This window comes from Rhodotorula graminis, assembly GCF_001329695.1.
Source record: "Rhodotorula graminis WP1 unplaced genomic scaffold RHOBAscaffold_6, whole genome shotgun sequence".
NCBI classification, from domain to species: domain Eukaryota; kingdom Fungi; phylum Basidiomycota; class Microbotryomycetes; order Sporidiobolales; family Sporidiobolaceae; genus Rhodotorula; species Rhodotorula graminis.
In genome coordinates this window covers 1,410,446-1,426,644 of record NW_017264933.1, presented here as the reverse complement: position 1 = coordinate 1,426,644, position 16,199 = coordinate 1,410,446, and the positions used below count along the sequence as shown (strand labels likewise).

At 68.7% G+C, this 16,199-nt stretch overlaps 6 protein-coding genes across 6 annotated transcripts; 2 read left to right on the top strand and 4 right to left on the bottom strand.

The window, feature by feature from the left end:
* Window positions 1-584: 584 nt before the first annotated feature.
* On the top strand, window positions 585-782 carry RHOBADRAFT_9325 (uncharacterized protein; the record flags this gene model as incomplete). The annotated part of the gene is made up of 1 exon (XM_018419242.1): window positions 585-782. A coding segment is annotated over one exon (198 nt), but the record flags the coding sequence as incomplete, so codon positions are not given.
* Window positions 783-1,290: 508 nt separating this feature from the next.
* Window positions 1,291-3,006, bottom strand: RHOBADRAFT_909 (uncharacterized protein; the record flags this gene model as incomplete). The annotated part of the gene is made up of 7 exons (XM_018419235.1): window positions 1,291-1,416; window positions 1,507-1,840; window positions 1,919-1,983; window positions 2,044-2,279; window positions 2,414-2,503; window positions 2,571-2,722; window positions 2,810-3,006. Coding segments are annotated over 7 exons (1,200 nt in total), but the record flags the coding sequence as incomplete, so codon positions are not given.
* An 875-nt stretch (window positions 3,007-3,881) lies between these two features.
* On the bottom strand, window positions 3,882-5,693 carry RHOBADRAFT_26934 (uncharacterized protein). The gene is made up of 6 exons (XM_018412771.1): window positions 5,613-5,693; window positions 5,457-5,536; window positions 4,699-5,380; window positions 4,399-4,626; window positions 4,249-4,326; window positions 3,882-4,179 (listed from the first exon to the last, which is right to left on the bottom strand). The coding sequence occupies exons 1-6, from the start codon at window positions 5,643-5,645 to the stop codon at window positions 3,892-3,894; spliced, it is 1,389 nt and encodes a 462-aa protein (XP_018271631.1). The 5' UTR covers window positions 5,646-5,693; the 3' UTR covers window positions 3,882-3,891.
* Window positions 5,694-7,928: 2,235 nt separating this feature from the next.
* On the bottom strand, window positions 7,929-11,392 carry RHOBADRAFT_14284 (uncharacterized protein; the record flags this gene model as incomplete). The annotated part of the gene is made up of 13 exons (XM_018412195.1): window positions 7,929-8,427; window positions 8,495-8,580; window positions 8,665-8,792; window positions 8,879-8,923; window positions 8,996-9,061; window positions 9,149-9,318; window positions 9,390-9,491; window positions 9,577-9,865; window positions 9,938-10,160; window positions 10,237-10,310; window positions 10,381-10,485; window positions 10,556-10,802; window positions 10,874-11,392. Coding segments are annotated over 13 exons (2,553 nt in total), but the record flags the coding sequence as incomplete, so codon positions are not given.
* A 912-nt stretch (window positions 11,393-12,304) lies between these two features.
* RHOBADRAFT_14536 (uncharacterized protein) lies at window positions 12,305-12,958 on the top strand (the record flags this gene model as incomplete). The annotated part of the gene is made up of 3 exons (XM_018412207.1): window positions 12,305-12,508; window positions 12,576-12,719; window positions 12,788-12,958. The coding sequence occupies 3 exons, from the start codon at window positions 12,305-12,307 to the stop codon at window positions 12,956-12,958; spliced, it is 519 nt and encodes a 172-aa protein (XP_018271629.1).
* Window positions 12,959-14,912: 1,954 nt separating this feature from the next.
* RHOBADRAFT_53543 (uncharacterized protein) lies at window positions 14,913-16,155 on the bottom strand (the record flags this gene model as incomplete). The annotated part of the gene is made up of 4 exons (XM_018416889.1): window positions 14,913-15,496; window positions 15,557-15,716; window positions 15,813-15,994; window positions 16,115-16,155. 4 exons carry the CDS (start codon window positions 16,153-16,155, stop codon window positions 14,983-14,985), a joined length of 897 nt encoding a protein of 298 aa, XP_018271628.1. The 3' UTR covers window positions 14,913-14,982.
* Between the last annotated feature and the right edge of the window lie 44 nt (window positions 16,156-16,199).

Here is a 16,199-nt window from a genome sequence, read left to right as displayed (position 1 = left end):
CCCTCTCGACCCGCGACTGCGACCCCGAGCCGAGTCGCACCTCGTCCCCCCGCCGCCGCGACCGGTCCACCCGCCCGTGGGACAAGAAGGGCAAGGCCAAGGACCGCCCCGAGCCGTCGCAAGAGCCACCCCTCCCTCCCCTGTCGAACTCGACCCCGGTCTCGGCCCTCGACCCGGTCCACCTGCACCAGTTCCGCCTGTGGCTCCTCCAGCGCCTCGGCCGCCCGCCCTCGCCCGCCGACCTCGACCGCGAGCTGTACCCGTGGCTCCGCCGCGAGTACACGGCCCGCGAGCGCGCCGTCACCGACGCCCTCGACGCCATCCGCCGCAAGGACGAGCAGCGCGTCCAGCTCGACCTCGCGTGGGAGTGGCAGCGCCAGGCGGCGCGCAACGCCGGCGTGCCCCGCACCGACGCCGAGCGCCGCAAGGACGACATCGTCCTCGAGCGCATCGCGCGCCGCAAGCGCCACGAGCGCGAGGCCCGAGAGCTCGAGCGCGACCTGCGCGCCGCCGACGCCCTCCTGCCGCCCGCGCGCCCGGCGGCGTCGTCCGAGGACCCAGATCCCGACCGCCACGTCCCCGCATGGCGCAAGCACCAGAACGCGATGCGCACCAAGTTCCCCGCCGGCTGGTCGCCGCCCAAGCGCCTCTCGCGCGAGGCCATGGACCTCGTGCGCACGCTCGCGCGCTCCGACCCGGCCCAGTACACGGTCGCGCGCCTCGCCGACCGCTTCAAGGTGTCGCCCGAGGGCATCCGCCGCATCCTCAAGAGCAACTTTGAGCTCCCCGCCGACGAGCGCGCCAAGCGCGAGGCGAGGCGCAAGGAGGCGAGGGCGAGGATGAGCGCCGGCGAGGGGGCGGGCGAGGGTGAGCAACGCGGCGAGCAGGGCGTGACGGCACGAGGCGAGGGCAAGGCGCCGGCGTGGGGAGGAGACGTCGCGGCCGAGAGGCGCGAGCTGCGGCAGCTCCGGGCCGGGCAGCAGCAGGAGCGGCGGCAGGAGCGGGGCGAGCAGCGAGAGTGGGGCGCAGACGACGTGCGGTGGGGCCAGTAGTGCGACGGAGAATGTACACGATCGCAATTTCACCCCTCGTTCGCCGCCCTCGTTGCGCTACGAGTCCTCGAGGGAAAAGAAGAGAGCCCGAGAACGCCGCTCTGGCTCTGCGCCCGTCCCACCTTCCGTCTCACGCCGACAGCGGCTTGTACCCGCACTGCGACAGGGTGTCGACGACTTCATCAGTACATCGTCCGTCGAGAGGGCGAGTGACGAGGAGGAGAGCGAGCCGGCTCACCTTGAGGTAGTCGCCGTGCCCGCTCGCGCGAGCGTAGCTCTGCGACTCGACGAAAGCGTCGAGCGCACAGAGGCCCGTCTGCGAGTCGGCGCCGGCGCAGAAGGTCGGGATCTGCAGCTGGTCGTTCTGCGAGTGGCGGGAAAAGGAGAGGGACGAGGACCGAGCGACGAGGTGAGTGACGGCTCGAGGTCGAGACGAGAGAGCCAGGCGACGCACGATAAAGAACCGCACAAAGTCGTCGCCACCGCACGAGAGCCGCTCGGTGACGAGCCTGCCGCTGAACGAGACGATCTCGCTCGTGACCCACACCTGGTCCAAGGACGGTCCGCTCGCGGCAAGCGGCGCGGCGGGTTTCTTGAGGCCGATCGCGGCGAGGATGCTCGCGATCTCGTTGTCGTGCGAGAAGTCGGCAAAGATGCCCGGCGAGCTGGCGCCGAGCGGGAAGGTCGACTGAGAGCGCGCGAGCGTCTGGTTGACCTGGGTTTCGTCGGCGAGGACGTAGCTGCGGTTGCCCGTCAGGCGCGACAGGAGCTCGTTGACGTAGCCGACGCTGCAGAGTGAGGCCGAGAGCCGTCAGGATAGTCCGCCGACGACACGGGCGAGGACGAGAGGAGAGGCTCGAACGCACCCTTGGATCGGGCCGAGCGCATTGCCTGCACCGTTACCGTAGTACTTGTCGAGGTCGTAGTAGTACTGCGTGCACTAAAGAGTCAGGAGAGCGCCGTGTGGCAAGGAAAGGGAGAGCGAGCGTACCTCGCCGGCGATAAACTCGTGCCGCGAGAACAGCTTGCACCAAGGGCTGAGCTTCTGCGTGTACTGGCTCTCCATGCCGCAGATTTGCATATAGTTGAGCACGTCGGTCGTCGTGAGACTTGCGCCCGGGGCGTTGGCGTTGAAGCGGGCCGTCGCCGCGTCGAGGAAAGTCGAGAGGTAGCTCTTCTCGTAGCTGCTCATGTCGGGCGCGGACGGGCAGTTGTTGTCGTCGAGGGCTGCACCGGTCGAGAGTGAGTTAAAGTCGCTTGATAGGCCAAGCGAGAGGACGCACTGTCGTTGCTCTGCAGGTGAGGGAGGGAGACAGGGTCAGAACGGGGAAGGGACAGGGAGGACCGTGCACGCTAGCGACGCACCCCGAACGCGTTGTTGATGACCTGCGTCGTCGGCAGGTGCGTGATGCCCGACTGCTGGAAGAAGCCCGCCGTCCAGTTGCGCGCCGCTGCGTGCTCGTCGAGCGTCAGAAGCCGTCGACGACGAGGAAAGTTGAGAAGGCGCTCGAGACGCACAGTCGACGACGCGCTGCTGGCTGTCCGACCGGACGAGAGGAAGCCTCCTGCTGCGGGTCAGAAGGCCCTTGTACCGCTGGTACGCCGTCGCGCCAGCTTGGCGAGACTGCTGCGCCCCGAGCGGCGTGAGCGTGTCGGCGCCGAGCGAGTACCTGTGCTCGAGGGTGGGCCGCGTATCAGGAGCACGCTCTCTCGTTACGCATGACGCTGGCGAAGAGTAAGAGAGAGCGAGCACGCACGTGTACGACTTGACAAACTCGAGGTTGCTCGCGAGCGAGGTCGCGTTCTGCTGCAGCTTGGCGACCGATGCGGCGTACTTCTTGCCCGCGTTCGCCGTCGGGAATCGTGCACCGTGACGCTGGAGGATGTTGACCTGCTCGAGCTTGCACGACGCCGGCGGGGCCTGGTACTCGCCGACGGCGTACCACGGCGTGTACGGGCCGAGGTGCCGGCTGATGTAGCTCGGGAGCGGGTTGAAGACGGTGGCCGGGACCGCAGCAGCTTGGGTGCCGTGTAACGAGGCGAGGGCGAGGAGGACCGTGACGGCGAGGGTCGGCAGCATGACGAGGACGACGAGGTCGGGAGCGACGAGGGCGAGCGGGAGAAGCGAGCTGCGCCTCGTCGAGCTGGTGTTATTGTCGCGCATCGGCCGAGTGTCGCCCGTTGCGGCGCGCCGGCGGTCCTTCCAGCGCCGCCCAAGTTTAGCCGACGGCGAGAGAGCGGCGCGGAGGAGGGTCGAACGTGCGGCCGCGCAGGGCGACGATCACGGCCGCAAAGACTGCAGAGATTGGCCCAGCTCGCGCAGACACGCTGCAAGAGCGGCGAGCGATTACCCGCCGCTCAATCGCGGGGGGAGCGGAGTGAGAAAAGCGGGAGGAAGCGAGCGAGCTGATGAAGCCGGAGCCGAACGTGCGCCTCGCTCGCCCAGCTGCGAGAGGTTTCGCGGCCCGCCAGGTCTCGCGAGACGGCGTACGAAGCGCTTGAGCCTAGCGACGTCGGTAAGGAGGAGGAGAGGGCGGCACGCCTGCATTCGCCAGAGGAGGCGAAGTCGGATCCGGACGAGGCGGCCGAGCGCCGACGAGCTCGCTCTCTCGAACCAGGCCAGCTCTAGAAGAACCTGCGCTACAGAGGCTTGCAGAGAACGTGCGACGAGGACCGACTGACAAAAAGGAGAAGGAGCGAGTGACTGAGGGTGAGGCGGAACGACAACGAAGGGGGACGGCTCGAGAACGACGACGAGCAGGGGGTATGAGGGGAAGGAGGGTCTGTGCTGGGAGTTAGTAGTGTCTGTGAGAGGGTGGGAGGTGGACGAGGAAGTGGGCTATGACGACGTGACGATAGACGGGCCGGCGCGCTGCTGCATCTCCTCGCGCCCTCGCTGAGCCTTCTCGGGGTCGATGACCGCCTCCTGCGGTGGCGGGGCTGGCGGTACGGGGCCCGAAGCCGACGCCTCCTTCTCAGAGACCTCGGCCTTGTGCGCTTGGTCGTGCTTGGGCTCGTGCTCGAACATCTGCGGCCGGGTCGAGACGTCGTTGCCGCGGATCGACGACTTGATGAAGGCGAGGAACCGGTCGCCGTACTCGCGAGGCGGCACCGCCGAGATCATGTGCTGCGCGAGGACACCGTGTGAGCGAGCTGCACTGAGGCAGAGAGGGCGAGAGGAACGGCGGCGGCGCACCTTGTTGTGCTGGAACCCCTTGAAGAAGTGCTCGAGCCGCTTGACACAGGTATACGGCGTCAAGATGTCGATGATGCCCTGCGTGCGAGTACGAGAGAGGGTTACGAACTGGATCGAGAGAAGTGGAAAAGGGCAGGGCGAGGGACGCACGAGGTAGTAGATGGCGCCGAGGTCCTCGTTCGAGTCGCCCGAGGCGCGCATGCCGCCCTCGTCCTGGTAGAAGAGGAACATGCGCCGCTCCGAGTTGTCGTGCTCGGGCAGCTCGTGCTTGCCGCCGAGCGCCTGCGGGTCCGACTGCTGGACGGCCTTGCGCAGCGCCGACGCGTCGGCGTCGCGCTTGACCTGGGTCGGCTTGCGCGACACCTTGACCTTGGCGGGCTGCAGGACGTGCGTCGACGTTAGTCTGAGCCGTCGAGGGGACAAGGAGGAGAAGAAGAAGGGAGGACGGACCTGAAAGACGCTGAGCTTGTCCTCGCGCAGGCCCTCGCTGTTGCCGCGCACGCCGTTGTGGATGCCGGTCAAGAGCGAGTAGTCCATGATGCCGAGGCGCTGCAGGAGCTCGGTGTCGCGGCGGAGCTGCTCCTCGAAGAGCGCCTTCTTCTCGGGCCCGAGCGCGAACTGGCGGTTGCGGCCGACCCAGTTGAGGTCCTTGAGGACGGCGTGCGGGTTGGCGGCCGCCTTGTCCTCGGGGTACAGGCGCCCGATCGCCGAGCCCTTGAGGTCGTACGTCTCGTGAATGTCGCGGTGCGGCGGGAAGAGGTTGTTCATGATGACGAAGTGGATCTTGCGGCCGTGCGGGAGCTTGACGCGGTGCAGGCCGTAGAACCGCGACAGGAGCGTGTGCGGGTTGCGCTTGACGTGCTCGTGGTACTCCTTGAGGATGGACCGCAGGAACTTGTGCTCCGAGTGCCGAATCGTCTTGATGATGAACCGGTAGTCGCGCGAGAAGTAGAAGAACGACCCGCTCTTGCCCGGCGACCCGAGCTCGCTCAAGATGTACTTGCTCGTGAGCGACATCAAGTAGTCGCTCGGGTCCAAGTAGAAGTACTCGCGCAGCTCGCGAAACACCCACGGCGCATAGTCCTTGAACTTGAAGTCGTACCGCACGCTCGGCGTCAACTCGTTGCCGACGCTGCGCAAGGTGGACGTCGAGCGGTCAGTGCACGACCTCGATGGACCTCGAGAGAGAGAGAGAGGGGGAGACGCACATGTCGAAGCTGAACTTGTGGCGAGCGGTATAGTCGGCGTCGGTCAGAGGGCGTGCCGCCTTGGCCTGGCAACGAGAGACCTGTGCGCGAGGTGGATGTCAGTACGAGAGTCTCGCGAAGAGAGGATAGAGAGAGAGAGAGAGAGGCGGGACGCACGCCGATGCGGATGCCCGTGAGCATGTTGTACATGAGGACGTAGTTGGCGTGGTCCTGGCCGATGAGGTTGCCGACGAGGACGCCTGCACCCATCTCGTCGCGCTGCCCCTCGTCAACCTCGACGCCCATGCCCGGCCCTCGGCTGCGCTGCCTCGCGCCAGGGCCCGGGTGCGCGCTCGTCGTCGCCGCCGATGCGCCCTCGTCGCCCTCGACGACCGCAGCGCCCGGCGGCGCAGGCCCCGACGCGCTGCGACTGGGCGTGTCGCTGCCGCCGCTGCCCATGCGCGTCGTGCGGCGCTTGAGCCCGCCGGGCCCGGCGCCGGCCGACAGGCCCGCGAGGCCCGACGACGACGACGCGTGCGGCGGGGCGAGCGAGGCGTTGCTGCGCGCTGCTGCTGCGGCGGCGGCGAGCTTGGCCTGCTCCTTCTCGGCCTCGGCGCGCTTCTCCTGGCGCTGCCGCCGGATCGCCTCGGCCTGCGCCGCGATCGACGCGTCGACGTCGTCGAGGATGATGGTGCCGTTCGGCGAGGTCAGGCCGGAGGACGCGAGAGGGTAGACGGGCGCGGTCGAGAAGGATTGCGAGCGCTGGGCGGTCGAGGGCGACAGGCGGGCGCCGGTCGAGGCCGACGAGAACCGGCGCGAGCCGACGACGGCGCCGAGTGCGGGTGGGCCCGAGACGAGAGGACCAGACAGGAGAGGAGGCGAGTCGGTCGTCTGGCTGCGGCGGAAGGTGGGCGAGGGCGAGCGGCGCGCCGAGGTGGACGGGGAGGGCGGGTGGAGGTGCTGGGACGACGCTGCCGCTCGAGGGGACGGCGGCGCGCCGGTTTGAGCCGGTCGATGCCGCGCACGGGGTGAGGCGGGAGGCTGGAGGTGCGGCGGACGAAGGTCGGCCGAGGGCGCTGCGACCTCGTGCGCCGGGATGGCGTGCAGGCGGGGTGGGGACGACGACAGCGACGTGTTCGACGCTCGGCCCGTCACGGTGCGGTGCTGGGGCTGATCGGGAAGAGGGACGAGGCGAGAGTTGGTGGCGACGAAGCCGGGAGCGTACACGACCGGCGAGCGGTCGAGGGCGTCGGGTGCGGTCGCGGGTGGAGGGGGAGGAGGTGCGGCAGTCGAGGTCGACGCGACTGGCTGGTGCGGCTCGGCTGTCGAGGCGTACGACACGGGCGACTCGGAGCGTGCCGGCACGAAGGACGCCTCGCCGTCCGTGTCGCTCACGGCCGAGTGGAAGCTGCTCGAGCCGCCGAGCGTGCTCGACGGCGCCGGCCGCAGGACCCGCTCGTCGCCCTCGCCGTCGGGGCTGCCACCGAGTCGCTGTTCCTGCTGAGGCGGGCGGTCGAGCATGGCCGCAAGGCGCGGCTCGAGGTCGTCCCGGCCGCCGCGGCCCGAGCCGTCCTCGCCTCGACGCCATGGCGACGGCGCGCGCAGCCCGCTGTCCTCGAGGCGGTCCTGGAAGTCGCTCTTCCACTCGCGGAGCTTGATGCGCGCCTCGTCGGCGTGGTCCTGCTGGTCGGGCTGGTCGCGAAAGTCGTCGACGTGCTTGGGCCCGTCGTCGCCGTCGCCGCCGCCGTCGAGCTCGAGCGGCCTGCCCGGCTGGTGGTGGCAGCCCGAACCCTCGCCGACGCTGTCCTGCGCCCCTGCGCCGCGGCCGACGCCTGTCATGCCGCCGTTGGCCCGCTGGGCGCGCCTCGGGTGCACGCGCTCGTGCAGCCACTCGGTCCACCCGGGCCCGTCGACCTCGGCCTGCGGGGTCTGCGAGCGAGGCGTGACCCGGGGCGGAGGACCCTCGCGCACGACGACGCCGCCCTTCTGGAACCGGACGAGGGAAGGGTCGATCGCGCCCGAGCGGACCTGCTCGCCGAGCGCAAACAGCGGGTTGATGGTGGCGGCGGGGCCGGGTCGCGGCGCACCGTGGCTCGCGGACAGGGTGCTGGACGGCGGTGCGAGGGCGGGGCTGGCGCTGGCGGGGAGGGAGCCGCCGAGGTGGGAGGCTCGGCGAGGAGGAGAGGGGGAGAGGGCGGGCGCGAGCTGTGGGGGCTTGGACGGTTCGGGGTGGTCGAGGCTGGTTGAGCTGGTGGATGTACCGTCCGACTGGCCGAGGCGCATGTCCTCGTCCGAGAGTGGTGTGGCCGGAGAGGGGGGCGAGCTGCTCCTCGGGGCGGTGTCGAACGACGAGGCCGCAGGCGGGTGCGGGTCGAGGGCAGAGGCAGGGTGCGCCTGGGCGAGCATCTGCTGCAGGGCTGGTGCGGGTACTCGCTGCCGCTCTCTGCTGCGTCGTGTCGTTGAGCGAGGTCGCCGTGCGTCGTCGCTCGCGGGTCACTCGCTTGCTCGGCTTCCTCGCAGCAGCCTCTCGCTTTGCCTTGCTCGCCGTCTCTCAAGCTTTCCTCGGTTGAGCACAGTCGATCCCGCCCACCGAGGGCCTGCGAGAGGCGCGGACTCGCTCTCCTCTCGGTCGCGCGTGAAGTGGACGAAGCGATGGTGCTTGCAGGAACGACGACGAGAGACGGGTAAGCGGCGGGTGGCGAAGGCGACAACAAGCTGCGACTGCTGGGGAGGGAAAGAACGACAAAGAGGCACGAGTGGACGGGGGAGAGGGGAGGGAAGCGAGGGGGAGGCAGGAGCGCGACTCAGGTCGAGATGTCTGCGTGCCCTCGATGGTGTCAGCGACTGCGCCGCTCGACGACGACAACGGTCGCACAGGCGAGAGAGCGGCGACGCACACTGAAAGCACGCCGTGACGGCGCCGAGGCCCGTCTCGTTGCGCAAGAGCGAGTCGTGAATGTTGCGCAGGCAATCGTTCGTCAAGTGGTTCCACCTGCGTGTGTCGTTCGACCAGGTCAGAGAGATGCGGGACGACGAGAGAGAGAGAGAGTCGGACGCACGTCGACGTGTCGCCGTAGAGCATGGCCGGAGCGCGAGCGACCTGCTTGCCGCCCTTGCAGCGCTTGCACTTGAATAGGTCGTGCGTCTGTGGGCCGGGCCGACGTGACCACGCCGGTCAGTTCTCGGCTCGAGCAGTGACGGCGAGGGGGCAAAGAGAAAGGCGACGCACCTGGCACGCCGACTCGTTGTAGAGGAACAGCTGGCGCAGGTTGTCGCCCGTGTAGTGGCGCTCGATGTCCTCCTTGGCGTCGACGATGACGCTCGACAGGTTCTGCTTGTGCGACTGACGCTGAAAGACTGCGAGAGCCACGACCAAGGGCCTAGACGGTCAGGACTCGTCGAAGGAGAGAGGGCCGGTCGAGGCGAGGACGGGCTCGACGCACTCTTTTCCTCGACGGTGCCCGTCGCGACAAAGCGGTACACGAAGCCTGTGGGACGACCGGCATGGCCAGAGTCAGAGAGGCGTACGAGGGAGAGAGAGAGAGAAAGGAGCGACGCACAGTCCTTCTTCTGCCCGTCGCGCCACACGCGCGCGAGCGCCTGCATGTCGCTCGCCGGATTCCAGTCTGCGGTGACAAGTCGAGTCAGACGTCGCCGTCGCACTTTCGTCCATCGAGGCGCGAGCGAGGGAGAGGGGGAGCGTCGGGACGCACCGGGGTCGAAGAGGACGAGGCGGTTGGCGCCAATGAGGTTGATGCCGCAGCCGCCGGCCTTGCTGGACAGGAGGAACACGGTCTTGTCGCCGTCCGGGTCGTTGAACTGGTCGACGAGCTTCTGGCGCTTGTTGACCGTCATGGTGCCATCGAGGCGGAGCCAGCCGAAGCTGCGGGCGACGACGAGGGCGTGAGCTCGACGTTGAGTGGGTGATGAGGACAAGAGAGAGCGACGACGCACCGCTTGCTGTCGCACAGCTTCTGGAAGAGGTCGAGCGTCGACGTAAAGTTGGAGATCAGGACGATCTTGTCGTTGGTCTCGGCGCGCATCTTGGTGAGGAACCTGCACGGCGTCGTCGAGTGTCAGTGACCGTTCGTGACGCGTCGTCGACGTCGCGAAAGACAGAGAGAGAGAAAGAGGGGCGCACCGGTCGAGGACGGCCATCTTGCCGCCGAGGACCGGGTCGAGCGTCCTCCTGCGGTTGCGCGGGTCGTAGCCCTCGGGGAAGGCGTCCTCGGCGCCGGGCAGGTCCTCGTCAAAGTCGAGCAGGTCCGGGTGGTTGCACAGCTTGCGCAGGATCGTGATGGCCTTGAGCGGCTGCGAGTCCTTGCCGCGCAGGAGCGCCTTCATGACGGGCGACGCCATGAAGAAGCGGTACAGGGCGAGCTGGAACTCGGACAGGCCGCAGAAGACGACGTGCTCGTACTTGACGGGGACTGTGAGGGGCGTGTGGGGCAGAGTGAGTGACGCTGGTCGAGAACGAGGACGAGGGAGAGAGCTCGACGCACGGTACTTGCTCAGGAGATCGTTGGTCCTGCGGATGATGAGCTTGTTGACCTTCTCGGCGAGCATCTTCATGGCCTCGTTGCCGCGCTCCTTCTGCTTGTCGGTCGCGTCGCCGTCGCGGCCCTTGAGGATGGGCAGCTCGAACTGCTTGTGGAACTCCTGCTTGGTGCCGAGGTAGCCCGGGTTGCAGAAGTCGAGCAGCGAGAAGTACTCGTTGAGGTCGTTCTGTGTGTGTCGAGGACGTTCGTCAGTGGAAGGTCCGGACGAGGAGGTCCGAGCGGAAGAGGAGAGGCGGGCGCACTTGGATCGGCGTGCCCGTGAGGATGACGCGGCGCTTGCAGTTGATCTTAGTCAGGGCCGTGTACGTCTGGTTGGCTGCGGGCGAGGTAGAGTGTCGGTACGCAAACGAGGGAAGAGAGGGAGAGAGGCGGCGAGGGGGACGTACTCGAGTTCTTGAGGCGGTGGCCCTCGTCGGCGAGCAGCAGGCCGATCTCGGTCTGGCCAAGCTCGTCCGTGAGCGTGCGCAGCTTCTCGTACGACACGATGATGACTGTGGACAGGGGCGAGAGGTCAGTCACGGCGGGTGGAGGAGGGGAGGAGGGAGGAAAGGAGGGACGGACCGGGCGTCATGACCTGCTTGCCCTTGGTCGCGCACCACTGGCGCACCTTGTTGACGAGCTCGTTGCCCGTCACCTTGCCGTCGATCGCGAGCGGCGTCGGCGCGTCGTCGCCGAGCCACTTGGTGAGCTCGTTGGCCCAGTTCTTGACGAGCGACGAGGGGCACACGACGATGGCCTTGTCGATGCTCGACTTGTTGGGCAGCGGCGACTGGCGGAGAAGCGTCCACATGAGGGCGATGCACTGGAGCTGTTGGGCGAGAGGGTCAGTGAGAGCCTGCTCGGCGATCAGGAAGGACGAGGAGAAAGACGAGGACGGACCGTCTTGCCGAGGCCCATTTCGTCGGCCATGATGCAGCCGTACGCGTTCTCGTCCGTCATGCCGGTCGAGCAGCGGTACAGGAACTTGACGCCCTCGACCTGGTGCGGGCGCAGCTTGCGGCCGAGGACCGGGTCGATGACGACGGCCACCTTGCGGACGCCGCCGGCGAGCTTCTTGCGGTCCGTGATGCCGAGGATGTCGGCGAGGCTGCGGTGCACCTGCTTGCGCGCCTTCTCGTCGTCGTCGTCGAGCTCGTCCTGGGCCGCCTTCTCGTCGGCGAGGCGCGCCCGCTCGCGCTCGGCCTCGCGGTCGTCGACGGTCGGGTCCCACAGGACGATGGCGTGCTCGCTCAGCGGGTCGTGGAGCGGGGTCGGGAGGAAGTCGCCCGAGACGCGGGTGCCGAGCGGGCGCTGCGACAGCTTGGGCGTGAGGAGGATGCCGCGCTTCTTGAGGCCGGGGAGGGCGAACGCCTTGCTGATGACCGAGTCGGACGCCTTGGGGCGGTACACGGGGAACTGCTTGGGCGGTGGCGGCGGCTTGTACTTGTCGACAAAGCCGAACTTGGCCTTCTTGCCCGCCGCGTCGTCGTCGTCGTCCGAGTCGTCCTTCTTCTTGGCCTTTTTCTGCTTCTTCTTGGCCGGGGCGCCGCCGTCGTCGTCGTCGCTGTTGGCGGTGCGGGCCGTCTCGTAAAAGTCGTTCTCGGTGTAGACGACGCGGCAGCGCTTGGTCGACGACGAGTCGTCCGAGGTGGCGGTGGTGCGGGAACGGCCGAGGATGCGCGAGCGGGTGCTCGTAGTCGAGCTCGGGACCTTGAACGCTGTTGCAGGAGGGGTCAGTGAGGCAGTCCGGCGGACTTGGGGGTTGGGACGAGGGCAGGGAGAGGGTGGACGGACGCTTGAGCTGAGGGACGCCGTGGCCACCTCCGGAGTGGTGCGGGATGGGCTGGTCGCCGTCCTGGGGTGCCTGCTTGAGGGCGGTGAGGACTGACCTGCGCATGCTCGCAGCCGGTGAGCGAGTGTGCGACGGGTGGCGGAGAGAAGAGAGCGAGGTGGAGCGACGCGTCCGTGTTGTTCGAGCGAGAGAGCTCTCCCGCAACGGCTCGAGGGGGCGGTCTGCAGCCGTTGAGCACTCTACTAGATACTCGTACAGCCTTCCAGGCGCGCACTGCTCGAACAGGGAGCCGCGACGAGGCTGGCTCGACTTCATCATCGTCGTGGCTCGCTCCCTCTCCCTCTTGAACCTCAACCTCGACAGGCGAGCCAGCCATGGCCAACTGGCTCGGCGAAGACCCACCCACACGCTGGCTCGACCCGCACGCCCGCACCATGTACCGCGAGCCGTCCCACGCCGCACCTCCCCCTCCCTCCTTCAACCCGGCCGACTACCTCCCGCCAGCCGGCCAGGTCCGCACCCCGAACAGCTTCACCGGCATGAGCCAGCACACGCAAGACCGCACCGCCAAGCTCCAGTCGCTCCTCCAGAAGACGCTCGGGCCCGACCAGGTCGCCAACCGTCCAGGCGGCGGCGGCACAAAGCTGAGCTACCTCGAGGGCTGGAGGGCCATCAACCTCGCCAACGAGATCTTTGGCTACAACGGCTGGTACACCGACATCAAGTACCTCGAGGCCGACTTTGTCCGTCCTCCTTCCTCTCCCCCCCTCCCCTCGCACCCTCCCTGACCTCTGTCCCACACGCACGCAGATCGACTGGAGCCCCGAGTCGCAGCGGTGGAGCATCGGCGTCACGGCCATCGTCCGCGTTCGCCTTCAAGACGGCGCCAGCCACGAGGACGTCGGGTACGGCAAGCTCGAGAACAGCAAGTCCAAGGCCGACGCCCTCGACAAGGTGCGCCCGCCCCCCCTCTCTCGCGTCGCCGTCTGTCCATCGACTCACAGTCTCTGTATCGCTCGCAGTGCAAGAAGGAGGCGGTCACGGACGCCCTCAAGCGCGCGCTGCGCCACTTTGGCAAGCTCCTCGGCAACTGCCTGTACGACAAGAACTACCTCGAGGGCCTGTCCAAGATGAAGGCGTCCAAGGTGCGTCGCGGTGCCTGCTGCCTGTCGGCGAGAGCGCCGTCGGCGTGATCGCCCGCATGGCGCGACCCGTTTGCCGCGACCGCACTGACCTCGCTCGTACCCGCTCGCAGCCCAAGTTCGACTTCGAGGGCATCTACAAGCCTGAACGCGACAACGTGCGCCCGACCGCCCCGGCGTTGGCCGTCCCGCCAACACCGACCTCGACCATGCCCCCTCCACCTCCTCCCGTTCCTCGCCCGGCCGCCGCCGCCGCCTCGCTGCCCAAGAAGGAGCCCGCCAAGGGTCCGCCGCCGCTCCCGCCTCACCTCGCCGCGCAGGCGCACCGCGCATCAACGGCCGCGCCGCGTGCCGCCGCCGGCGCCGCACCTGCACCTGCACCCGGCGCGCGCACCTCGACCGGGCCGACGCCTCGCCGCGCAGCGACCGTTGCCGCGCCGACCTCGGCCGCCGTCGCCGCCGCGACGACGAACACGAGCACGAGCGTCGGCCTGGGCACGAGCGCACCGAACCCGTACGACCGCGCCGGCGCGCAGACTGAGTTCCCGCTCAACAGCGACGACGAGAGCATGTTTGCCGCGGTCGACTCGGCGTCGAGGGCGAGGGCGAGAGTGTGGACGTCGAGGTGATGGCCGAGAGCGCCATGACGGAGGAGGACGGCGGGACGGCGCAGGGGTGCTTCGAGGGCGACAGCGGGTTCGGCGAGGTCGACGGGCTCGGCGAGACGAGGTGCGCCTCCTGCCCTCTCCCTCTCTCTCTCCTCTTCCACTGTGCGCCACTGACTCTCTCTCGCGAGCCGCACACAGCTTTCTCTCGGCCAAGCCGCCGTTTGCCGCGCCTCCCTCGATGCCGACGCTCGTTCCGCACCAGGCGCCGCCGCCGCCGCGCCGTCCCTCACCCGGCTCGACCTCGTCCTCGGCCCTCCAGGCCGCCAAGGCCGCCGCCATGGAGCGCCTCGCCAGGAAGCGCAACGCGGACGCGGCGCGCGAGCAGACCAACTCGCCGCACGCGTCGGCGGCCGCGCCGACGGCGCCGCACCGGCGCGCGACGGTCGCAGGCGACGGTCACGGTGCGGGAGGCGGAGGAGGAGGAGGAACGACGAGCGCGAGCGCGGCCGAGCTGCTCAGGCTCGGGCACCCGCAAGGCCAAGGGCCCGCGCTCGGCACGGCGCGCCCGCCGGCTCTGCGCCCGCCGCAGGCTCCGCCGAGCAGGTCCAACTCGGCGACGAGCGCGGGCTCGGGCTCGGGCGAGGCGGTGGGCGGGGCGGCGGGAGCGGCGGCGGCGGCGGCGGGCCGGCCGCAGGCCAAGGTGGCGGGCCTGCTCCCTGCGCTCGCGGTCGGTGCGGGCGTCGTGCGCGCTGCGGGATCGGGCAGCGGAGGAGGAGGTGCGGCCCGCGAGGTGAACGTCGCGAGCCTCGGCGGCGTGAGCGGGCTTGTCGGCATCAGCCCGGAGCGGCTCAGGGCGGCGGGCGGCGCGGTGGTCGAGGTGCCGCCACAGGGAGGGTTCATCAGCGCGCGGGGCGTCAAGAGGGGCGTCGGCGATGGGTGCGTCCCTCTCTTTCTTTCTCTCTCTCTCGACGACGCGAGGCCTGAGCGACTCACTAACGGCCTCCTCCACGCGCAGGTACGACCCCTCGCCACCCGTCCGCTCCGGCGGCAGCGCTCCTCGCGCCTCGGACTCGCCTCGTGCGCCGCTCGGCGAGCTCGACGTCGACGCTGCGACGGGCGCCGTCAAGCGGCAGAAGGGCTCGTCGGGCTGAGCCAGGGCGAGCAGGAGGGGGTCGAGCGCGCTTTCTCTTTCTCTCGCTCGACCTCCGTCAAGGTTGTCGTGCGTGTGTGTGCGCCGTCGAACGCTTGTTGTGTACACTTGTCAATCGCAGGGCCGTTCCTCTCATCCTGCGTTTCCCACGAGAGCTTGAGAGAGCGAGCCGGCAAGAGTCTTTGACCAAGTACCGCTCGCGCTCTCGCACTCTGTCTCTCGCTCTCGCGCTCTCAACGACGCAATGCAAAGAAGAAGAGCTCTCTTGGCGCACCGGCACGCAGCTACAGCCGCCACCTCGCGTCCGTCCATCATGCTCAACCCTCGACGACGCTCGGGACGGGAAAGCCCATCTCGAGCCCTTGCACGTGCAGGTTGAGCCTCGCGCCGTACACCTCGAAGTGCGGGAAACCCTCGCCGTCGCCAAACCCGCTCCAGTCGCGCCCGCTCGAGCCGTCTTTGCCCTCGCCCTCCTCCTCCTCAGGAAAGGCCTCGACGACGACCGCCCTGGCCCAGCCCGCCGCGCTCGGCTCGACGCGGTACGGCTGCTCGCTCGCGACGAGCGCGTCGGCGCGCTGTCCCGTGCCCTGGTCGTCGCCCTCCTCGGCGGCGGGCAGCGGCGGCTGTACGAGCGCCGGCTCGTACCCGGCCATGCATACTCGCGCGAGGCGTGTCGAGAGCCACGAGGTGCGGATGGGGATCGAGAGGGGCGTGAGACGAGAGGGGCGGAAGGCGATGCGGAAGAAGGGCGTCGAGGGGGAGGAGGGGTGCGAAACCGATAGGGTCGTGCGGCCGGACGAGGAGATCTGGAAGTCGAACACGGCGCGATGCCTGCGGGCGCCCCTCATCAGACCGTACTCAAGAGTGAGAGCGAGGGAAAGCTGGACGCACTTGGGGATGCCCCACTCCCTGCGCCCGTTGGCGACACTCGCGACCGTCGAGACGTAAATGCGCGTGATGGCGAGGGCGTAGCTGGGCTCGCCGCCCCCGCCGTCCTTGCCCGGGTGGCTGAACAGGCCCGGGATGATCATGAGCTCGTCGTAAGGGCCGACTGCGAGCGAGGGAGAGAGTCCGTGCCGAGTCCAGGTGTCGCCGAGCTTCGAGGGGTCGGGTGGGAGGAGGGAAAGGGGACGACGGTCGGACGCACCGTTGCTCGACTCGTAGCGCACGACGAGCACCACACCGAAGCCGCCGTGGTACCGCTCGCTCAGGTCGGCCTTGCTCCCTCGCTCGAGCGGGGCGTACGCACCCGAGGGCAGCGGGATCGGTTCCTTGGAGAATGGCGTGAACAGGGGGAGGATCCAGCCTTCGCCGGTCAAGCTCCAGGGCCTGTGGACCGAAAGGAGAGTCAGTGCAAAGTCGCTCGGCCTGTGCTCGCGCCGCCTAAGCTTCATCTCCCACTTCTCGGAGATGAGGACGGAGGTGGGGAAGGAGAGAACGGGGACGCACGCTGAGCAGACAGGGATAGCCTGAGGCGCAGGAGCAGCCATCTGGTAGTCTCGTGGTGGCGGTCGAAGTGCCGCACGAGGAGCGA

Excerpts from the sequence above, each read along its gene's own strand:
- RHOBADRAFT_26934 (XM_018412771.1), bottom strand. The coding sequence starts at position 5,645 with ATGTACAACATGCTCACGGGCATCCGCATCGGC. Across the intron at positions 4,627-4,698 it reads ACAAGCTCAGCGTCTTTCAG|CCCGCCAAGGTCAAGGTGTC; the intron begins GTCCGTCCTCCC and ends CACGTCCTGCAG. Across the intron at positions 4,180-4,248 it reads AGGGGTTCCAGCACAACAAG|CACATGATCTCGGCGGTGCC; the intron begins GTGCGCCGCCGC and ends GTCCTCGCGCAG.